Raw genomic sequence first — 17,766 nt, 5'->3', positions numbered from 1 at the left:
AAAGAGCATCTTTAGGCTGCTAAAATGAAGAGAAACGGGTAAAAATAAAAAGGGCTATTGTGTGGCTTGGATCCAGGCACCTTTCGAGGAAGAACATGGGAACTCACCCACATGTCGACAAAGGTAACACTTACCAGTCATTACATCTTTCAAATATATTTATCAAACTGACAAAAGCGGAAATAAAGGCAGCCTCAGATGGACGGACGGACAGCAAGTTTGATGGTTATCAATGAGGCTCCAGGTGAGTCAGCAGGTTACCTGTAGCGGTGGTAGCAGTGTTGGTGGTTCCGGTCTCGTGGGTCTCACATGGCGGGTTGGAACACACCTGGAGGCAGAAACACTTAAATTCAGTCTCCACAAAGGTTTAACCAATCACTGATCATCAGTGTACACCTCAGCAGTCAGGTGTTCTCTCACCTGTCTGAGTCCTCCAGCTCCTGCTGTGGTAGCGGTGTTGGTGGTTCCTGTCTCATGAGTCTCACACGGTGGATTGGAGCAGATGTTCCCTCCATTCAGGCTAACAGGATGTGTGGGAGAAGACTGCTGAGCTGAAGGCTGGTTGGAGCTCACCTTAGGAGGAGAGAGGAGGACCTGTTACCTGACAACATCTAGTATAATCTAGTACAGACCTATGGATCTGCAGCTGTCACCTGACAGAGCAACATATGTTTACATGAATACATGCATTGACTGCATATAACCACCCACTTCATGTATATAAAGTAATCTAGTTCTTTACCACTTCAGTATTTATTTCTTTGCACTGTTTGTTTAGCCGTTTGTCTGTTTCTAACTTCCTGTCAAATTGTGTGTAACATTGCGAGCAACTTAAAACCAGAGTCAAACTCCTTATATGTTCACACATGCCAATAAAGCTGATTCTGATACATTACATCCAGTATTTTACACGTTACTCAGGTGTGACATCATAAGTTAAAGGGTCAGTTTCTCCACAGCTTATTTCACTGTTTGTCTGCAGCTGTCTTATCACATTATTATAAGGTATGATATATTCTCTAATCACCTACTTAAGTGTCTCAGCACTGACACTTAAACCTGCAGCTGTTTGTCTGTGAATGAGGCTGATTTTCCACCAGATCATTGATGTTCAGTTTGGGGGGCGACTCCCCCCTCCTGTAATGTTGTTCATGTACAGGATGTGGCACTGACTGACCGCTCACCTGCAGCACTTGGCTCATGCTGGCGGAGGCCACGGTGGCTGTGTTGGTGGTGCCGGTGTCGTGCATCTCACAGGGGGGGTTGGAGCAGACCAACGTCACTGCAGCATCATCACAGTGACATCATCAACATACCTGATTATTCACATCATCTACAACAGTTTACTGCACTGTGACAGTTGTACTGCAGTGTTAGTCTTAGTAGTCTTTCTGTACCTGAAGCAGCTGCACTGTCTCCAGCCTCTCCCCCTGCAGTAGTAGTAGTAGTACTTGTAGTACTCCCAGGTTCTTCTGAAGTAGGAGAAGCCATGATGGAGACAGGCAGATCCTGGACCAGCGGCTGAGCCTCGGCACCGCTCGGAGTCGTGATCAGAGTCACCTGCAGACATAAAACTACAGTATTACTACAATACTATAGTACAGCACAGAGACACAAAACTACAGTATTACTATAGTACAGAGCCTTCACTCATATTACCTGTTTGGGTCCTGCAGCTGTGGCGGTTGCTGTGGTAACCTGGCTGGCCAGCGTGGCGATGGGCGTTGCCAAGGTGGTGTTGGCGACAGCTCCTACTGCCACCGTGGTGGAGACGCTTCCTGTTGCCGTCCCCAGACTGGACATACCTGAGAGAACACACCTGTTGGAGTCTGTCCACTCAGAGACAGACGAATGGACGCTAAGCTTTGAAGAAAGAGCACCTGACCAGTGTTTACCTGTGGTTGCCTTGACGACCAGCGTGGTGACGGCTGGTTTGGTCCCGACAGCTCCCGGTGACACCAGTCTGACTCCGCTCATTGGGACGGTCCTTACGATTGTACCAGGTGTCCCCGGGGCTCCTTTCAACACCACCTGAACACAGAACCACGTTTGTACCGGCTGATATGGACCTGAGAAGGTTTCAGGTTCTGGATACCATTACTACAGATCTAGATCTATAGACCTATAGCATAGAGCTATAGTACAGACTTATAGTACATACCTATAGTACAGACCTATAGTCCAGACCAGGAGGCAGAGTCGCAGTCCTACATGCTTCTCTGCGCTTCCATTAGAGCAGTTACCCACCCAAAACCCCATAACCACTGTGTCATTAATAAAAACTTAATAAAAATCAACACCACCACAAACCTGGCTGTGTCATGAAGAATATGTCAGCCTGAATGAATCCACTCCACCCAGTCATACTAATACTCACATCCCAGTAAAGCCAGAGCCCCAGGTTTCTCTTCTGCACTGTAGCCAGGCTGACAGAGAATCACAGCTCTATGGAGCCACGTATTCCTATAACCCTCAGCAGTAATGACTTCACGAGCTTCTTTAATGATAAAATTCTAACTATTAGAGACAGAATTGATCACCTCTTGTCTTCAGGTGGTATCTTACCTCCAAACACAGGAATCTCATAAACAGCTGTAAAACCTGAAATATATTTAGATTGCTTTTCTCCCATTGACCTTCACCAAATTACTAAAACCATTTCTTCATCTAAGCCATCAACTTAAAGAGGTTTTACCTTTAGTCAGCACTTCTTTACTAGACATGATCAATCTGTCTTTATTAACAGTCCTTTAAAGTAGCTGTAATTAAACCTCTTCTTAAAAAGCCCACTCTTGATCCAGAGGTTTTAGCCAACTATAGACCTATATCTAACCTTCCCTTTCTCTCCAAGATTCTTGAGAAAGCAGTCGCCAACCAGCTGTGTGATTTTCTACATGACAATAAGTTGCTTGAGGACTTTCAGTCAGGTTTCAGAGCTCATCATAGCACAGAGACAGCACTGGTGAAAGTTACAAATGACCATCTAACTGCATCAGACAGAGGACTTGTCTCTGTACTTGTTTTGTAAGATCTTAGTGCTGCATTCGACACCATTGACCATCATATCCTATTACAGAGACTGAAACATCAGTCATATTTCCATTTAAATGTTGCCAATTATTTAGGAGATATCATTAGAAAACACTCCATACATTTTCATTGCTATGTGGATGATACCCAGTTATATTTATCGATCAAGCCAGAAGAACCTCATCAGTTAGCTAAGCTCCAAGCATGCCTTAAGGACATAAAGACCTGGATGACCTGCAATCATCTGATGTTGAACTCGGACAAGACGAAGTTATTGTTCTTGGCCCTGAACACCTAAGAAACACAGTATCTAAGGATATTGTTACTCTAGATGGCATTGCCCTGGCCTCCAGCGCCACCGTGAGGAATCTCGGAGTTGTCTTTGATCAGGACATGTCCTTTAACTCCCACGTAAAACAAACTTCAAGGACGGCCTTCTTTCATCTCCATAACATTGAAACATCAGGAAGATCCTGTCTCAAACAGATGCAGAAAAATTAGTCCATGCATTTGTCACGATTAGGCTGGATTATTGCAATTCCTTATTATCAGGCTGTCCCAATAAGTCTATAATACAGACCTATAGATCTATAGTTCAGATCTATAGTACAGACCTACAAACCAATAGTACAGAGCTGTAGATCTGCAGTTCTTTACTGTAGTTCAGCAGCAAAGATCAGCTGGGTCCCTCGCCCTGATTACAGAAACTAGATAACGTGTAAACATATCTTTGTTACCCACAGTGAAGGTGTGTTATGGGTAACTGTAGGTCAAAGGGCAGGCATAGTGCCAACCATGTCATGTCATGTGGTGAAGTTTCCCTATGTTTTCTTTTTGTTTGGGCATAGTTACATTTCACTAAACTCCTCTTCAAGACACTTCAAATGGTCATCCTTCTTCTTGTTGTCGTGTGATTACGTTGAGAAATTCAAATTCTTAGTTCGTTAGTTTTACAGATGTAGAGGTCTGTTTACACTGTCACCACAGTATGTGTGTTTCTGATTCCTGAATTCATAAACATTTATTACTTATTTTCTTGGCTTTTACTTGTGTTACTTTGAATACTTTTGGTTTGCCAGGTGTGCCATTGTGTTGCCATTGTGTGTGTGTGTTACCTGTGTGAGTCCCTGCTGGCCAGCTGCAGTGATTTTGGGGACGGCAGTAATGATTTTTCCAGCACTTCCTGGTGTCACCATCTTGGTGGTCAGAATCGTGATTGGACTGCTAGCTCCTGTAGAGGGAGGAGCTTCACTCAGTCAATCATCCAATTTAAAATAAAAAGCAATTCAGGAATTTAGGTGTGTGTTTTTCCTGTACCTGCCCCGCCCTGTAGTGCCGACATTGGGATGGTCTTGATGATTGTGGTCCCAGGTTTGGAGGGTGTGGGTGCGACGCCCAGGACGGTTTGTTTGGTTGGTGTGGATCCGGCCTGTGCGGTGCTGAGGGTGGTCTGTTTACCGTCTGTCGATGTCACCAACTTCAAGATGGTTCCTGCTGGGAGACCGCCCTTCGTCTGATACAGAGAGAGAGAGGGAGGAGGGTTTGTGTCTGCTGTCAGGTGTTAACACCACATTCGGAGGTGGTCTGGGCCACATATGTCCACATTCTCTTAGCAGTGTGTGCGCAAATGTGTCCAGGGTCACATTGAAGGGCCGCCTACTCTGCTAAATCAGACTGCTAGCTGCACGGCTAACTGAGCTAATTAGCTATAGTTAACTTAGCAGTTACTTTAGCAACAAGTAAAGCCATCTTTACTCCGTAAACTCACAGAGAGTTGAGGCAGAGCAGCCGGAGGACATAAGAGGGAAGACCAGAACATATTTTCTCATATCCAGTTATAAAGTTGTGTTTTTGTACAATAATTTGTAACCCTAACCCTTTTCCAACCTATTTCTTGTCTCATTTGCGGTCTACACAGTAAGTTCATCAAATTCAACAAAGCATTAGGACATTGCTTGTATCGCCACACTTTGTTTTAGCGCTGTGCCGGTGCTGGAGAAAGAAACGCTCTTTGCAAACAGAAATGAAGTACGTGTTTATTTGCATATAGAGCAGGAAGTGAGATCCAATCACAAGTGGTCACTGGAGATGCATGTTGATGCCAGGTGTGAACAGGGCTTCAGTAACCAGTACCTGGAGGATCTGGGTGACTGGGCTGCTCCCCGCCTGACCAGTAACCGCTCCACTCTGAACTGGTTTGGTGTGAACCACTGACACCACCTTGCCCAGGTTACCGAGGTTACCCAGATTACCAAGGTTACTGATCTGAAACAGAGGGAGGAGTGATGTCATCAGGTTGGCCTGAAGGTTTATTTCATTTTCTTCACAAATGGCATCAAAAAGTTTTTGATCACATTTCTAATGATTTGAGATTTTTAATTACAATTTACAGCACACCGAATGGAAGAGCCTATGTTTACATTTTCCCAGTAGAATTTGGCAGTGCGTAGCACATTAGCCAGTTAAAAGGAACCAGGAGGAGAATTTTCTTTAGAGAATTTTCTTTTTCACGTTTTATTTTGTGGTTATGGCTGAAAAACAAAGCAAGCTAACACTTTGGCTGACATTTGTTGAATGTAGCTAACATAAGCTGCATTTGTCAGGCAAAGCTTTCTGTGATTATAACATGATGATCAACATGCAGCAGGTGACTGTAGTTTGTCTGAAGTTGAGAGGCTCCACCACTGAAGGGGGTCAACTTGTTCATGACCAGGCTTTGCCCCTCCAGTATGTGGAAAAAGTTCTGACTGACTTCAGGTAATGTTAGCATTACGAGGCTAGATTTAGGTAACATTAATTTGGCTAGGTTCGGCTGTAGTTGGTAGGTACTAGGTAATCACTACGGCCACATTGCATAATGTGTTTTTGTTGTTGCAAAGTAGACATGGATGGGTTGTGTTGTGTCTTTCTTTCACTCGCTTCAAAATCAAATGCACAAGCTAGCCAGATCAAGATCTTTACGACACATGAAGCACTACCGCCTTTGTCCACAGGGGCCGCCGATATCAACACAAAATGAAAGTTCCTTGTAGTTGCTTTAAATATCATGTGCTGTCTGGGGAAACATGAATCGTGTTATATTATAAACATGTTATATTGACAAAAGCATATTGTGTAAATCTCCACGCAGCCACCTTCACTCTTTAAACCACATTATATATATCTTTGATTGTGCCTTGCCTAAAATTGTTATGGATGTGTTTTGTGATTCATGGTTATTGTAGTTATGAGTTTGTTTCTGTCGCTTAATACAAATAAAACTTGAATCTCTGGATGGTGTAACTTGATATAATGAAAAAGAAATACAGATAAGTCAGTCTGTTATGAATTCTTCAGGTGGCGATAATAACAGCAGGTCACATCACTCACCAGAGCTCCGCCTCCTCCCACATTGAGTGGACTGTTAACGAGAGTGATGGTCTTTGTGACTCCGCCCACCACTGTGGTGACCACCTGAGCCTGCTGGGAGACCGTCACTGTGCCGGACTTATGGACCGTGATGATTGGTCGGCTCGAGGTCCCAGGGGTGGAGACTACAGAGGCTCCGCCCACCTGAGCAGCAGCAGTCTTCAGCATGCGAGTGGCCGGGTTACTCACCTGAGACTCATGAAAAAAACATGTTTACGCTACGACACGTTCACACTGTATGTGACATGTTCTCGCTGTATGTGACATGTTTCCACTGTATGTGACATGTTCACACTATATATTAACCCTGTATGTGACATGTTCACGCTGTATATTAACCCTGTATGTGACATGCTCACGCTGTATATTAACACTGTATGTGACATGTTCACACTGTATGTTAACCCTGTATGTGACACGTTCACGCTGTATGTGACACGTTCACGCTGTATATTAACACTGCATGTGACATGTTCACACTGTATGTGACATGTTCACACAGTATATTAACCCTGTATGTGACATGTTCACGTTCTATGTTAACCCTGTATGAGACATGTTTACGCTGTATGTTAACAGTGTATGTGACATGTTCACGCTGTATGTTAACAGTGTATGTGACATGTTCACGCTGTATGTGACATGTTCACGCTGTATGTGACATGTTCACACTGTATATTAACCCTGTATGTGACATGTTTACACTGTATATTCACACTGTATGTGACATGTTCACACTGTATGTTAACACTGTATGTGAACACTGTATGTGACATGTTCACACTGTATATTAACCCTGCATGTGACATGTTCACACTGTATATTAACCCTGCATGTGACATGTTCACACTGTATGTGACATGTTCACACTGTATATTAACACTGTATGTGACATGTTCACACTGTATGTGACATGTTTACACTGTATATTAACACTGTATGTGACATGTTCACGCTGTATGTGACATGTTCACACTGTATATTAACCCTGTATGTGACATGTTCACACTGTATGTGACATGTTCACACTGTATGTGACATGTTCACACAGTATATTAACCCTGTATGTGACATGTTCACGTTCTATGTTAACCCTGTATGAGACATGTTTACGCTGTATGTTAACAGTGTATGTGACATGTTCACGCTGTATGTTAACAGTGTATGTGACATGTTCACGCTGTATGTGACATGTTCACGCTGTATGTGACATGTTCACACTGTATATTAACCCTGTATGTGACATGTTTACACTGTATATTCACACTGTATGTGACATGTTCACACTGTATGTTAACACTGTATGTGAACACTGTATGTGACATGTTCACACTGTATATTAACCCTGCATGTGACATGTTCACACTGTATGTGACATGTTCACACTGTATATTAACCCTGTATGTGACATGTTCACACTGTATGTGACATGTTTACACTGTATATTAATACTGTATGTGACATGTTCACGCTGTATGTGACATGTTCACACTGTATATTAACCCTGTATGTGACATGTTCACACTGTATGTGACATGTTTACACTGTATATTAACACTGTGTGTGACATGTTTACACTGTATATTAACCCTGCATGTGACATGTTCACACTGTATGTTAACACTGTGTGCGACATGTTCACGCTGTATGTGACATGTTCACGCTGTATATTAACACTGTAGGTTACATGTTCACTTTATATATACAGTCTGGTGGAGACGCGTCGGCCATATTTATATATGGTTTATGCGCTCTCCCTCCTGTCTGTGGGCTCATGGAGAGCTGCCTTGTTTCCCTCCTCTGCTGCTTTGCCCTGCATCATGTTCGTACTTTATGTATGCACTGACTGACTGGCTGATGTACTCTGATGGTTTTATGTTGTTCTATTTTTTTTGTTTGGCCATTCCTGGACATTCTTGTTGCATGTTTGCATTTTGTCTTTTCTATGTGAAGAAACTGCTAACAAGAAAGAAAGAAATCTAACTTACTGTTGTGTGATTTCTGTGTATTTACATAATGTTTTTATGTGCTGTGTGTTTTCTCTTATTATTATTATTTATGTTTCACTGCTGTGAAACTAATGGAGACAAATAAAAGTGATGAACTAATAGTACCATGAGTATTTCCCAGTGTACCCTGCAGTGTGTACTAACAGCAGTAATTGTGTACTGTATGTACCATTGTAACAGGAGCAGCCACTTTGACTGGCAGACTGCTGGATCCTGGACTTGCAGGCATTGTCTTTACAATTGTTGCTCCTGCAGGGATGTTCAGCATCGCCGCTGTGGACGGAGGGATCTTCTGAGTTGCTGCAGCCGCTGCTGCCAATGCCGCCATACCACTCATCTGAGGACTGCTTCCTATTGGCTGAGAGCAGACAGGAAGAATCAGAATCAGAATGATGATAACGCTTATTGTTAGGGCTGGCTCAGGCCTGCCTGGACCAGCCCCTAGTTATGCTGCTATGGGTTTAGACTGCTGGGGGACTTCCCATGATGCACTGAGCTTTCCTCCTCTCCCTCTCCATCTTTACACATTCTTGTCCCTCCAATGCATGTTACTAACTTTATATCTTCCCGGAGTTTCTTTGTGCTTTCTCGTCTCGCAGGTTCCTGTGGATCGTGGTCCTGGTACGCCTGGCTGCTGCTGCTACTTATTATTAGTCATAGTTCTGTTACTATTAAAGCTATTATTGCTATTATTAATCGTATCTCAGTTATTATTACAGCTGTAACTACTATTATCAGTCATATTTCCATTATTATTATAATTATAGCTGCTATGGCTACTACTGCTATACATCTCTGCATCTCTATATCTCTGTCTGTCTCTCTGTCTCTCTCTCGCCCACCTAGAGTCTGGTTCTGCTTGAGGTTTCTGCCTCTTAAAGGAAGTTCTTCCTCTCCTCTGTCTCCATAGTGCTTCTCATGGTGGGAACTGTTGGGTCTCTGTAATAACATTATAAAGAGTCGGTCTAGACCTGCTCTATATGTAAAATGTCATGAGATGACTTTTGTTGCGATTTGGCGCTATATAAATAAAATTGAATTGAATTGAATGTATTGATCCCCGGAGGGAAATTACACAAGTTACAGGTGCTCCCATTCAAGAATAGAAAAGTAGCGTAAATTTAGAAATGAGTAGTAGTATGTATAAACATAAGATACAAAAACTAAAATATATACATTTACAATATATAAGTAAAAAATAAAAATAAATAATATATACAATAACAATGTATGTATGTGTATTATTATGAACATATATGTATTGCACTGGTGAAATATAGATACAGAATAAAGAATAAATAGTGAGGTAGTATATGGCAGGTGAAGCAGGTCCAGATTTCCAGTCTGTTTCTTCTGAGTGTCTGACACTCAGAGGGAGGAGCTGAACAGTTTGATGGCCACAGGCAGGAATGATTTCCTGTGGCGCAGTCACATGACAACAGGTGGTTGTATAACTCCACATAAGTGAACTTACTTAATGACAAGTGAGCGAACTCCAACCAATGAGGAAGGCCACAGGATATAGGTGAAAGCTCCAGAAAAGTTCCAGTTTGTGGAAGATTTTTCCAAGATCAAGAACAAACATTTAAGCTAAATTTGAAACAGCAGTTTCACAAAAACACCTTGACTCAAGGTGTACTAACTAGCTTTTTCCAGAGCTTCCAACCACATCTCATGGTCTTCCTCGGTGGATGTAGTTGCTCAGTTGTCATGGATATGGAGCAGGTCCTAAATGTGGAACTTGGTCACGTCATGGAGACTAACTGATCCATCTCCATATTTCATCTGTTGATGAAGACCATAAAATATGGTTAAAAGCTCAAGAAAAAGTGGACCTTGAGTAAAGAGATAAGAATCATAAAGATCTCTTTACCGTCCCCGGACCGGCCTGAGCAGGTACCACCATACGAACACCTGCAGGAAGGGTCGTCACGGAGACCGGGGATTTGGGCATGGCCTGTCTCACTGTGATGATGGAGGCTCCACCTGCTGCACCTGGAGCTGCTGCCATCTTCAGAACAGCTGCAGAGATACAGGAAACAGGGAAGGAAGAGGAACATTCAGATCTACCTGCTCTTAACACCTGTAGATCTACCTGTACAGGTGTGTAGACCTACCTGGCGCTTTGGCAGCAGCAGCCACAGCAGGGGAGGAGAGCAGCGTGATGCCGGACAGCGGGACAGTTTGGTTAGCTGGAGTCGTGGCGATGGGGGCGGGGCTCTTGGGGACAGGGGTGGGGGCGGGGCTAGAGGCAGGTGAGGTGGCTGCATGTGTGGCAGGAATGTCATACTTTTGCAGCTGCAACAGGTAGGTGTCGGCGGTCTGTGATGGCCCCCAGCTCACCTCCAGAGACGACGTGTTGGCCCGGACCAGCTGCACCCGAGAGGGAGCACCGGGACGCTCTGAGGACAGACAGGTGAGACAGGATCAGACAGACAGGTACAGTCCTCGTCTTACTCCAGTAAGCACTCCTCGTCACCTGTCTCCAGGTGTTACAGATATTACACAGTCCTCGTCACCTGTCTCCAGGTGTTACAGGCATTAAACAGTCCTCCTCACCTGTCTCCAGGTACCAGAGGTCCTTGCAGCACACCTGGTTGTTCCAGGCCTTCCTGTATCCGTCTCTGCCGCTCCAGATGTAGAGTCTGGAGTTGATGGCGACGCTGCAGTGACCTGCTCGAGCTCTGGGGACGTTCTCCTCCACACTGTCCATCAGGACCGTCTCCCAACACATCGTGTCTACACACACAGACAGGGGGAGGAGGCCAGAGACTGTTAAATATAGGTAAGGCAAGTCAACCAAATGTCCCTGCAAGTGATGGAAAAGTGTGTGTGTGTGTGTGTGTGTGTGTGTGTGTGTGTGTGTGTGTGTGTGTGTGTGTGTGTATGTGTATACCCAGGTTGAGGCAGGCCAGTGTGTTGGTACACTTCCACTCCTTCTCATGAGTTGCCACTTTGACATCATCCATCACCAGGGGAACCCAACCTCCAAATACATACATCCTGACAGACAGAAGGGTGAGAGACAGACAGACAGACAGGTGAGAGAGAGAGAGAGAGAGAGAGAGAGAGAGAGAGAGAGAGAGAGAGAGAGAGAGTATTCAGATTAACAGATGTATTATAAGTAGTCATAGACTGTATATAAAGATGGCCGACACGTCCCCACCACAGACTGTGTATAAAGATGGCCGACGCGTCTCCAACACAGACTGTATATAAAGATGGCCGACGCGTCTCCACCACAGACTATGTATAAAGATGGCCGACGTCTCCACTATAGACTGTGTATAAAGATGGCTGACCAGTCTCCACCACAGCCTGTATATAAAGATGACCGACGTCTCCACTATAGACTGTATATAAAGATGGCTGACCCGTTTCCACCACAGACTGTGTATAAAGATGGCCGACGCGTCTCCACCACAGACTACATATAAAGATGGCCGACGCGTCTCCACCAGACTGTATATAAAGATGGCCGACGTCTCCACTATAGACTGTGTATAAAGATGGCTGACCCGTCTCCACCACAGCCTGTATATAAAGATGGCCAACGTCTCCACTATAGACTGTATATAAAGATGGCTGACCCGTTTCCACCACAGACTGTGTATAAAGATGGCCGACACGTCTCCACCACTGACTGTATATAAAGATGGCTGACGTTTCCACCACTGACTGTATATAAAGATGGCTGAGGTCTCCACTATAGACTGTATATAAAAGATGGCCGATGTCTCCAACATAGACTGTATATAAAGATGGTCGACGCGTCTCCGCCGCAGACTGTACATAAAGATGGCTGACGTGACTCCTCTTCTTCCCGCTGTACAAAAATGAAGCCCTGTCATCTTGCTCTGGTGACATCAGAGTCTGTGCAGTAGTGATCGGGGGGTGGAGCTGCGGTGCGAGGTCCCGCCCATACACCCACCTGACCCAATTGCGACCACACCAGAGTCAGTCTCACTGTCAATCATGACATTTCATATAACGTTTCCTGTTTTTAATAGCATCAAATAACTAATTAAAACCAAGAACTACATGAAACGACAGAAACCATCTTTGGGGAAAATCTATTTGATGTGTACTTTGACTTGTTAGTTCGGTCCATGTCCCATCTGCTAACATGGAGGGGGCGGGGCTTATGACCTATACTACAGCCAGCCACCAGGGGGCGATCAAGATGTTTTGGCTTCACTTTTGGGGAGCTGTCACGTCGTCCATCTTTATATGTAGTCTATGGTAGTAGTTGTGTGTAGTAGTTGTGTGTAGTATCTGTGTGTCGTAGTATCTGTGTGTCGTAGTATCTGTGTGTCGTAGTATCTGTGTGTCGTAGTATCTGTGTGTGGTATCTGTGTGTATTATCTGTGTGTCGTAGTTGTGTGTGGTATCTGTGTGTGTGGTATCTGTGTCGTATCTGTGTGTGGTATCTGTGTGTAGTAGTTGTGTGTAGTAGTTGTGTGTAGTATCTGTGTGTAGCATTACTTGTTGTTGATGGTGGTGGCAGAGTGCAGGCTGCGGGGGAGGGGGGCAGTTCCAATGAGGTCCGGTTTACTCCATGTCAGAGAGTCTGTGACATCATCAGAACGGGAAGCAATTAGAAGTCAGCACAGTGTAGTTTAGTATTGTGTGATGGATGGAAGACTCTTATGTTTAGGACCAACTGAAGATGGTAGACAGGTCTCACCTACACGAGCCCGTCTCATATACGTCAAACCCGCCTCACCTACGTCTCATGCGTCTCTCCCACGTCTTATGTGTCTCACCTACGTCTCATGTGTCTCACCTACGTCTCATGTGTCTCACCTACGTCTCATGTGTCTCACCTACGTCTCATGTGTCTCAGCTACGTCAAGCCTGTCTCAGCTACGTCAAGCCTGTCTCAGCTACATCTCATGTATCTCTCCCACATCGAGCCTGTCTCAGCTACGTCGAGCCTGTCTCACCTACGTCGAGCCTGTCTCACCTACGTTGAGCCTGTCTCACCTACGTTTCATGTGTCTCAGCTACATCGAGCCTGTATCACCTACGTTTCATGTGTCTCACCTATGTCGAGCACCCACAGGTCCCCCAGTCTGCAGCCGCTCATCCCTCCATAGATGATGAGTCTGTTGGCTCCACGGCCGCTCATCACCACAGCCGTGTGACTCTCTCTGGGCGGCGGCGACGGCCCCGACGTCAGCGGGATCTCCCAGCCAACCACGCTGGAGCCCGGCCGCAGCTCCAGACAGTACAGGTCGTTCAGATACCTGAGAGAGAAAGGTGGCATTAACCCCTTCATACACATATTTTTATATCATTGTGATAAACTAGTTCTTCATTCTCTTTCTACCTTGGGATGTTGTTCTTTGGGTCTTCACTGTCATTGGCCAGTCCTCCAAAAAGGTAGCAGCAACTGCCAATCAGAGAGAAGCTGTGTCCAAGGCGGGGGCAGGGGGGCGGGCCACTCTTTGGAGCCTTGGCCTTCAGACGTTTCCACTCCCAACGACTCGCCTGAAGGAGACAACAGTAACTACAGGCTACAGTATTTCTCATACAGGCTCTCCTATATCGGACTGTTCAGGTGTATCAACAGCCCCCAGGTAAACTGGGACCTACTGGAACATTAAGACAGTTTAACATGATCTCATTGATCTTTAAGCTGCCCGTGCGATTGTAGGATGGTCTAACAATGACCAATCAGAACTCCTGCAGCTGCTGACACATCTGCTGGCAGAAAACAAAAGAGCAGTGAGATGAAGTGTTATCAAATTAGTTCTGCAGTTCCATTTTAAAATCAAATTATTCATTTGACATTTAAAGACAAATCAAATTATTAGTTAACAAATGTAATGTTCTTTTTATTATTTTTAAAACTTTACTTCATCAACTTCAAATCAATTTATATATATATTTTGTAATTGATTCATTTTTCAATTAGCCCTGCTGTGTCATATGTACACATACACATTATATATCAGTGTCCTGAGGCCCCGCCCCCTGCAGTGACATCACTAACCTGCAGCTCATACAGGTCACTGCTGTATTTGCCGTACTCCACCATCCCACCAAACACTAGCAGCCTCGTCCCGTCACACGCGAAGCCGTAGGCGGCACAGCCGGGGGGGACGTCACCTCGTACTGCAGGGATGAACCACTGGTTGGTAGCTGCGGGGGGGGGGGGGGGGGGGGGGTCAGACAGGCCAGACAGTTTACAGGTACAGTTCATTCAAGCACAAACAAACAGCTTCTGCTTCCTCCGGCCCAGAAACTGATCCAGGTCCATCATCCAGGATGTTTGAGAGGGACCTTAGTGCAGACAAAATGGCGGACCTCCACAAGAGATACCTCCGCAGCTGACAGGAAATCACATAACCTCTACAGTGGAAGTTGGTGTTTTACATGTTGTTTTTACATTAACATCTGCATTGAGCATGTGTGTCGTCCACTTGTGTCAGAAAAGGCGGGAAGACTTTATAGCGGTAAGATACAGAGTCTATTAAGGCTTAAAAGTTTCTTGGCTTTTCTAAGGTTTTACTCAATGTGGTCTATCAGACTTTAATATATCGAAGAATCCAGCGAGCGTTAGTAAACCTGTAGGGAGGTAATGCAGGGTTCTTCCTGGCTCAGAATGGGCCTTTGAGGGGTGACTATGCACTGCCACAAGCATGATTGATCTGCGTACAGTATGAGTCTGTGTCACCTTATTTGACAGAAATCTATGCATTGTCCTGTTATTTCTGACCATTTGATAAACAACAAATGTTCATTAAGCTTGAGTAAATAAAAACATTAGGCCTGTAGGAATGGCTGAAGCAATTATCTTTCATTGACTTTGTTTAGGAATATAACCGATGGTTGGCTATTATAATTTTTAAAGAACTTTTTTTTTTTTTTTTTTCTTTTTTTTTTTTTAAATGGTAAATTTTCCAGGTATTCCAGTACAAATTTACATTTTGTGTCTCAAGATGAAACACTTAAGACCTCCTCATTCACAATATATTGTTTTATTACATTTTTACTTGTTTCCATTCCTTCTGCTGCAGCAGCAGCAGAGGGGCGTGTCGCTGTGACGTCGGCAATGTTTTCAGTAAAAACGCGCCATTTCTCTCTGTGTTTCTGCCAGACCCGTACCGTTAGCTAAACAGCTAATCTTGTTAGCATGTTAGCAACGGCTACCGCGTTAGCTTGCAAAGAGCAAGAGCTAACCTAGCCTAGCAGGCCAAACTTCCAATCTGACCCCCAATGGAATCCTTACTGTTAGCATCAGTTTCAATCACACCCACAGACTAAAACCTTAACAAAATATTTTAGCTCTTTAGCAAAGCTAGCTAAGCAACTGTTAGCTTCCTATTAGCATTAACAGAGGCCAGCACAGCCCGGCTAGCATGTCTTCATAACCTCCACAAGAATTCATATTTCATAGAAATTTAAAGACACATTTATCAGTTAAACCGGCACCTGTGTTGTAGACGTGCAGCTCATCCACGATCCCCTCGTTCCCCCCGCCGAACACCACCATTAGTTCTTTAATAGTCACGGCTCGGTGTCCGTGCCGGGGCCGCGGCACCGGGCCGGTCCAGCCCAGGACCCGCTTCCAGCGGGGCTGTAGCACCGCGGGGGTCGCAGGTTCAGATGCCATGACGCTGCTGTCAGGGTCCACGTCTCTCGATCCTCAGTGAGGAAGAAAAATCCAAATTCAGTCGAGAGTTGAGTCAAAAAGTATTAAATGGTCGCTGGCTCGTTAATAGCTGCTCAGGGCTAGCATTAGCCTGCTACTAGATCCTGAGGCTAACTAGCCGGCTAATTTGACAGGGTAGTTTTTGTAACAGGATTAAAGCGTTTAAGAAGAAAAAACGTTTTTCTATGGGAATTGATCAGCTGTCTGCCACAGTTTCAGTAACTTTTATTAAACAGAGTGAATAAGCATCCTCCTCTGGTGATCCAGACTGGGATTCTGAGAGGGATCACTGTGATGTTAGCTAGCCCAGAGACTGCAGTAGACAGTCCGCCATTTTAGCCCAGTGAACGGTGTGCAGAGTCGGTTGAAAGCGGCCGGTAGCTGCTCAGGCTACCGAAACCAGCAGAAACAGAAATGCATATCCGGCTGCAGGTGAGTGCGCTGCGCGGCTGTCCATGCATCAGTGTAGAGGCTGAAAGCTGTTAAATATGCAGTGCGGAGCGTCTGTGCGCCGGGATGGGAGCCGCCATCTTGCTGCTAACAGCAACCAAACAAAACACACAGCGCGCTGCTGGAAATGGCAGAGGCCAGGTGGCTAACTGCTAACAGGCAGCTGATCCACCACAGGGTGTCAGTCAGCACAGCTTCATACAGTGAACCATGATACACTGTCCCACCCTGTTTAACACTGATACTGACTGTCCCCTCAACAAGAAGCTCATCAGCCACAGACAAACGGAGACAAACCAAATGTATCCAGTTTGCTTATTTATTCATGTCAGCATTAGAGAGATTCTGAACGTATTACATTAGAAGTTAAGACAGGACGGGTTAATTCAATGGAAGATTTATGTGAAATAAAAAGAGGACACAATGGGCTCCCAATGTCCGAAAAACCTATTAATTAAACAACAAAATCGATTAATACTACTGAGGCCATGTTAAAGTTATATTAAAAGGTCAACAGCCTGTAGTTAATTGTACAATGCAAATGTAATCTTTCCAAAGAAATGTCTTCAAATTCAAAATAAAGTTGCAGGTTCACAGAAAAAAAATGCTTATTTGCAGTTATGGAACATTTCCAGCATTTAATCGACAACCTTTTTTATTTATCAATCAAAACGTCCATCACGGCTGTCAGATTCCCTCATTTGGGGATTTTCTGCTTTAAACTGAATATTTTGGGCCTTTATTCTGACTTTTTAGACTAAACAGTCAATGTAACGAGCGCGAGCGACAAGTGAATCGATAACGAAAGCAATCATTCATTGCAATATTTAAATATTAAACTATAAAAACTATAAAAAACTATAAACTATAACAATTGGATGTCCTTTGTAGAAAAATAAACGTTACATGATTATGTTTCTAATGTTGCATGTCCACTGAAAAGATGCACAACGTATTAATATATGTAATTAAGAGCTGACATTCATATAGTGAAGACTTGAAGAACTGAATAAAAGAGTAACGTGTATTTTATGTTTAAATGGAAGTTATCACTATATTGATGATACAGATGTATGATTCCAGTGAATATACATTGTTGAACTGATTAATGAAAGACTATCATAGATGTATTGTCTAAACAGGTACACATGTACTGTTTACCTTACTTTACATTACTTGTCCAACCAACTTTGAAATATGCTCATCAAT

General features: G+C 44.2%; 1 protein-coding gene across 1 annotated transcript in view; it reads right to left on the bottom strand.

Moving 5' to 3' along the window:
* hcfc1b (host cell factor C1b) overlaps positions 1-16,068 on the bottom strand; it is a 27,355-nt gene extending 11,287 nt beyond the window's left edge. Inside the window, exons 1-20 of the mRNA XM_070909970.1 lie at positions 15,888-16,068; positions 14,446-14,594; positions 13,780-13,940; positions 13,494-13,696; positions 12,933-13,017; positions 11,344-11,450; positions 11,007-11,186; positions 10,565-10,849; positions 10,321-10,469; positions 8,617-8,805; positions 6,400-6,627; positions 5,164-5,295; positions 4,348-4,543; positions 4,146-4,261; positions 1,896-2,031; positions 1,660-1,805; positions 1,398-1,560; positions 1,185-1,282; positions 421-573; positions 262-328 (exon numbers count right to left, since the gene is read on the bottom strand). Coding sequence (XP_070766071.1) covers positions 262-328; positions 421-573; positions 1,185-1,282; positions 1,398-1,560; positions 1,660-1,805; positions 1,896-2,031; positions 4,146-4,261; positions 4,348-4,543; positions 5,164-5,295; positions 6,400-6,627; positions 8,617-8,805; positions 10,321-10,469; positions 10,565-10,849; positions 11,007-11,186; positions 11,344-11,450; positions 12,933-13,017; positions 13,494-13,696; positions 13,780-13,940; positions 14,446-14,594; positions 15,888-16,068 — 3,124 coding nt within the window. The remainder of the gene's footprint in view (positions 1-261; positions 329-420; positions 574-1,184; positions 1,283-1,397; positions 1,561-1,659; positions 1,806-1,895; positions 2,032-4,145; positions 4,262-4,347; positions 4,544-5,163; positions 5,296-6,399; positions 6,628-8,616; positions 8,806-10,320; positions 10,470-10,564; positions 10,850-11,006; positions 11,187-11,343; positions 11,451-12,932; positions 13,018-13,493; positions 13,697-13,779; positions 13,941-14,445; positions 14,595-15,887) is intronic.
* Between the last annotated feature and the right edge of the window lie 1,698 nt (positions 16,069-17,766).

This window comes from Enoplosus armatus, chromosome 8 (assembly GCF_043641665.1).
Source record: "Enoplosus armatus isolate fEnoArm2 chromosome 8, fEnoArm2.hap1, whole genome shotgun sequence".
NCBI classification, from domain to species: domain Eukaryota; kingdom Metazoa; phylum Chordata; class Actinopteri; order Centrarchiformes; family Enoplosidae; genus Enoplosus; species Enoplosus armatus.
Note: the sequence above shows the minus strand (reverse complement) of the source record. Positions and strands in the feature narration are given on the sequence as shown.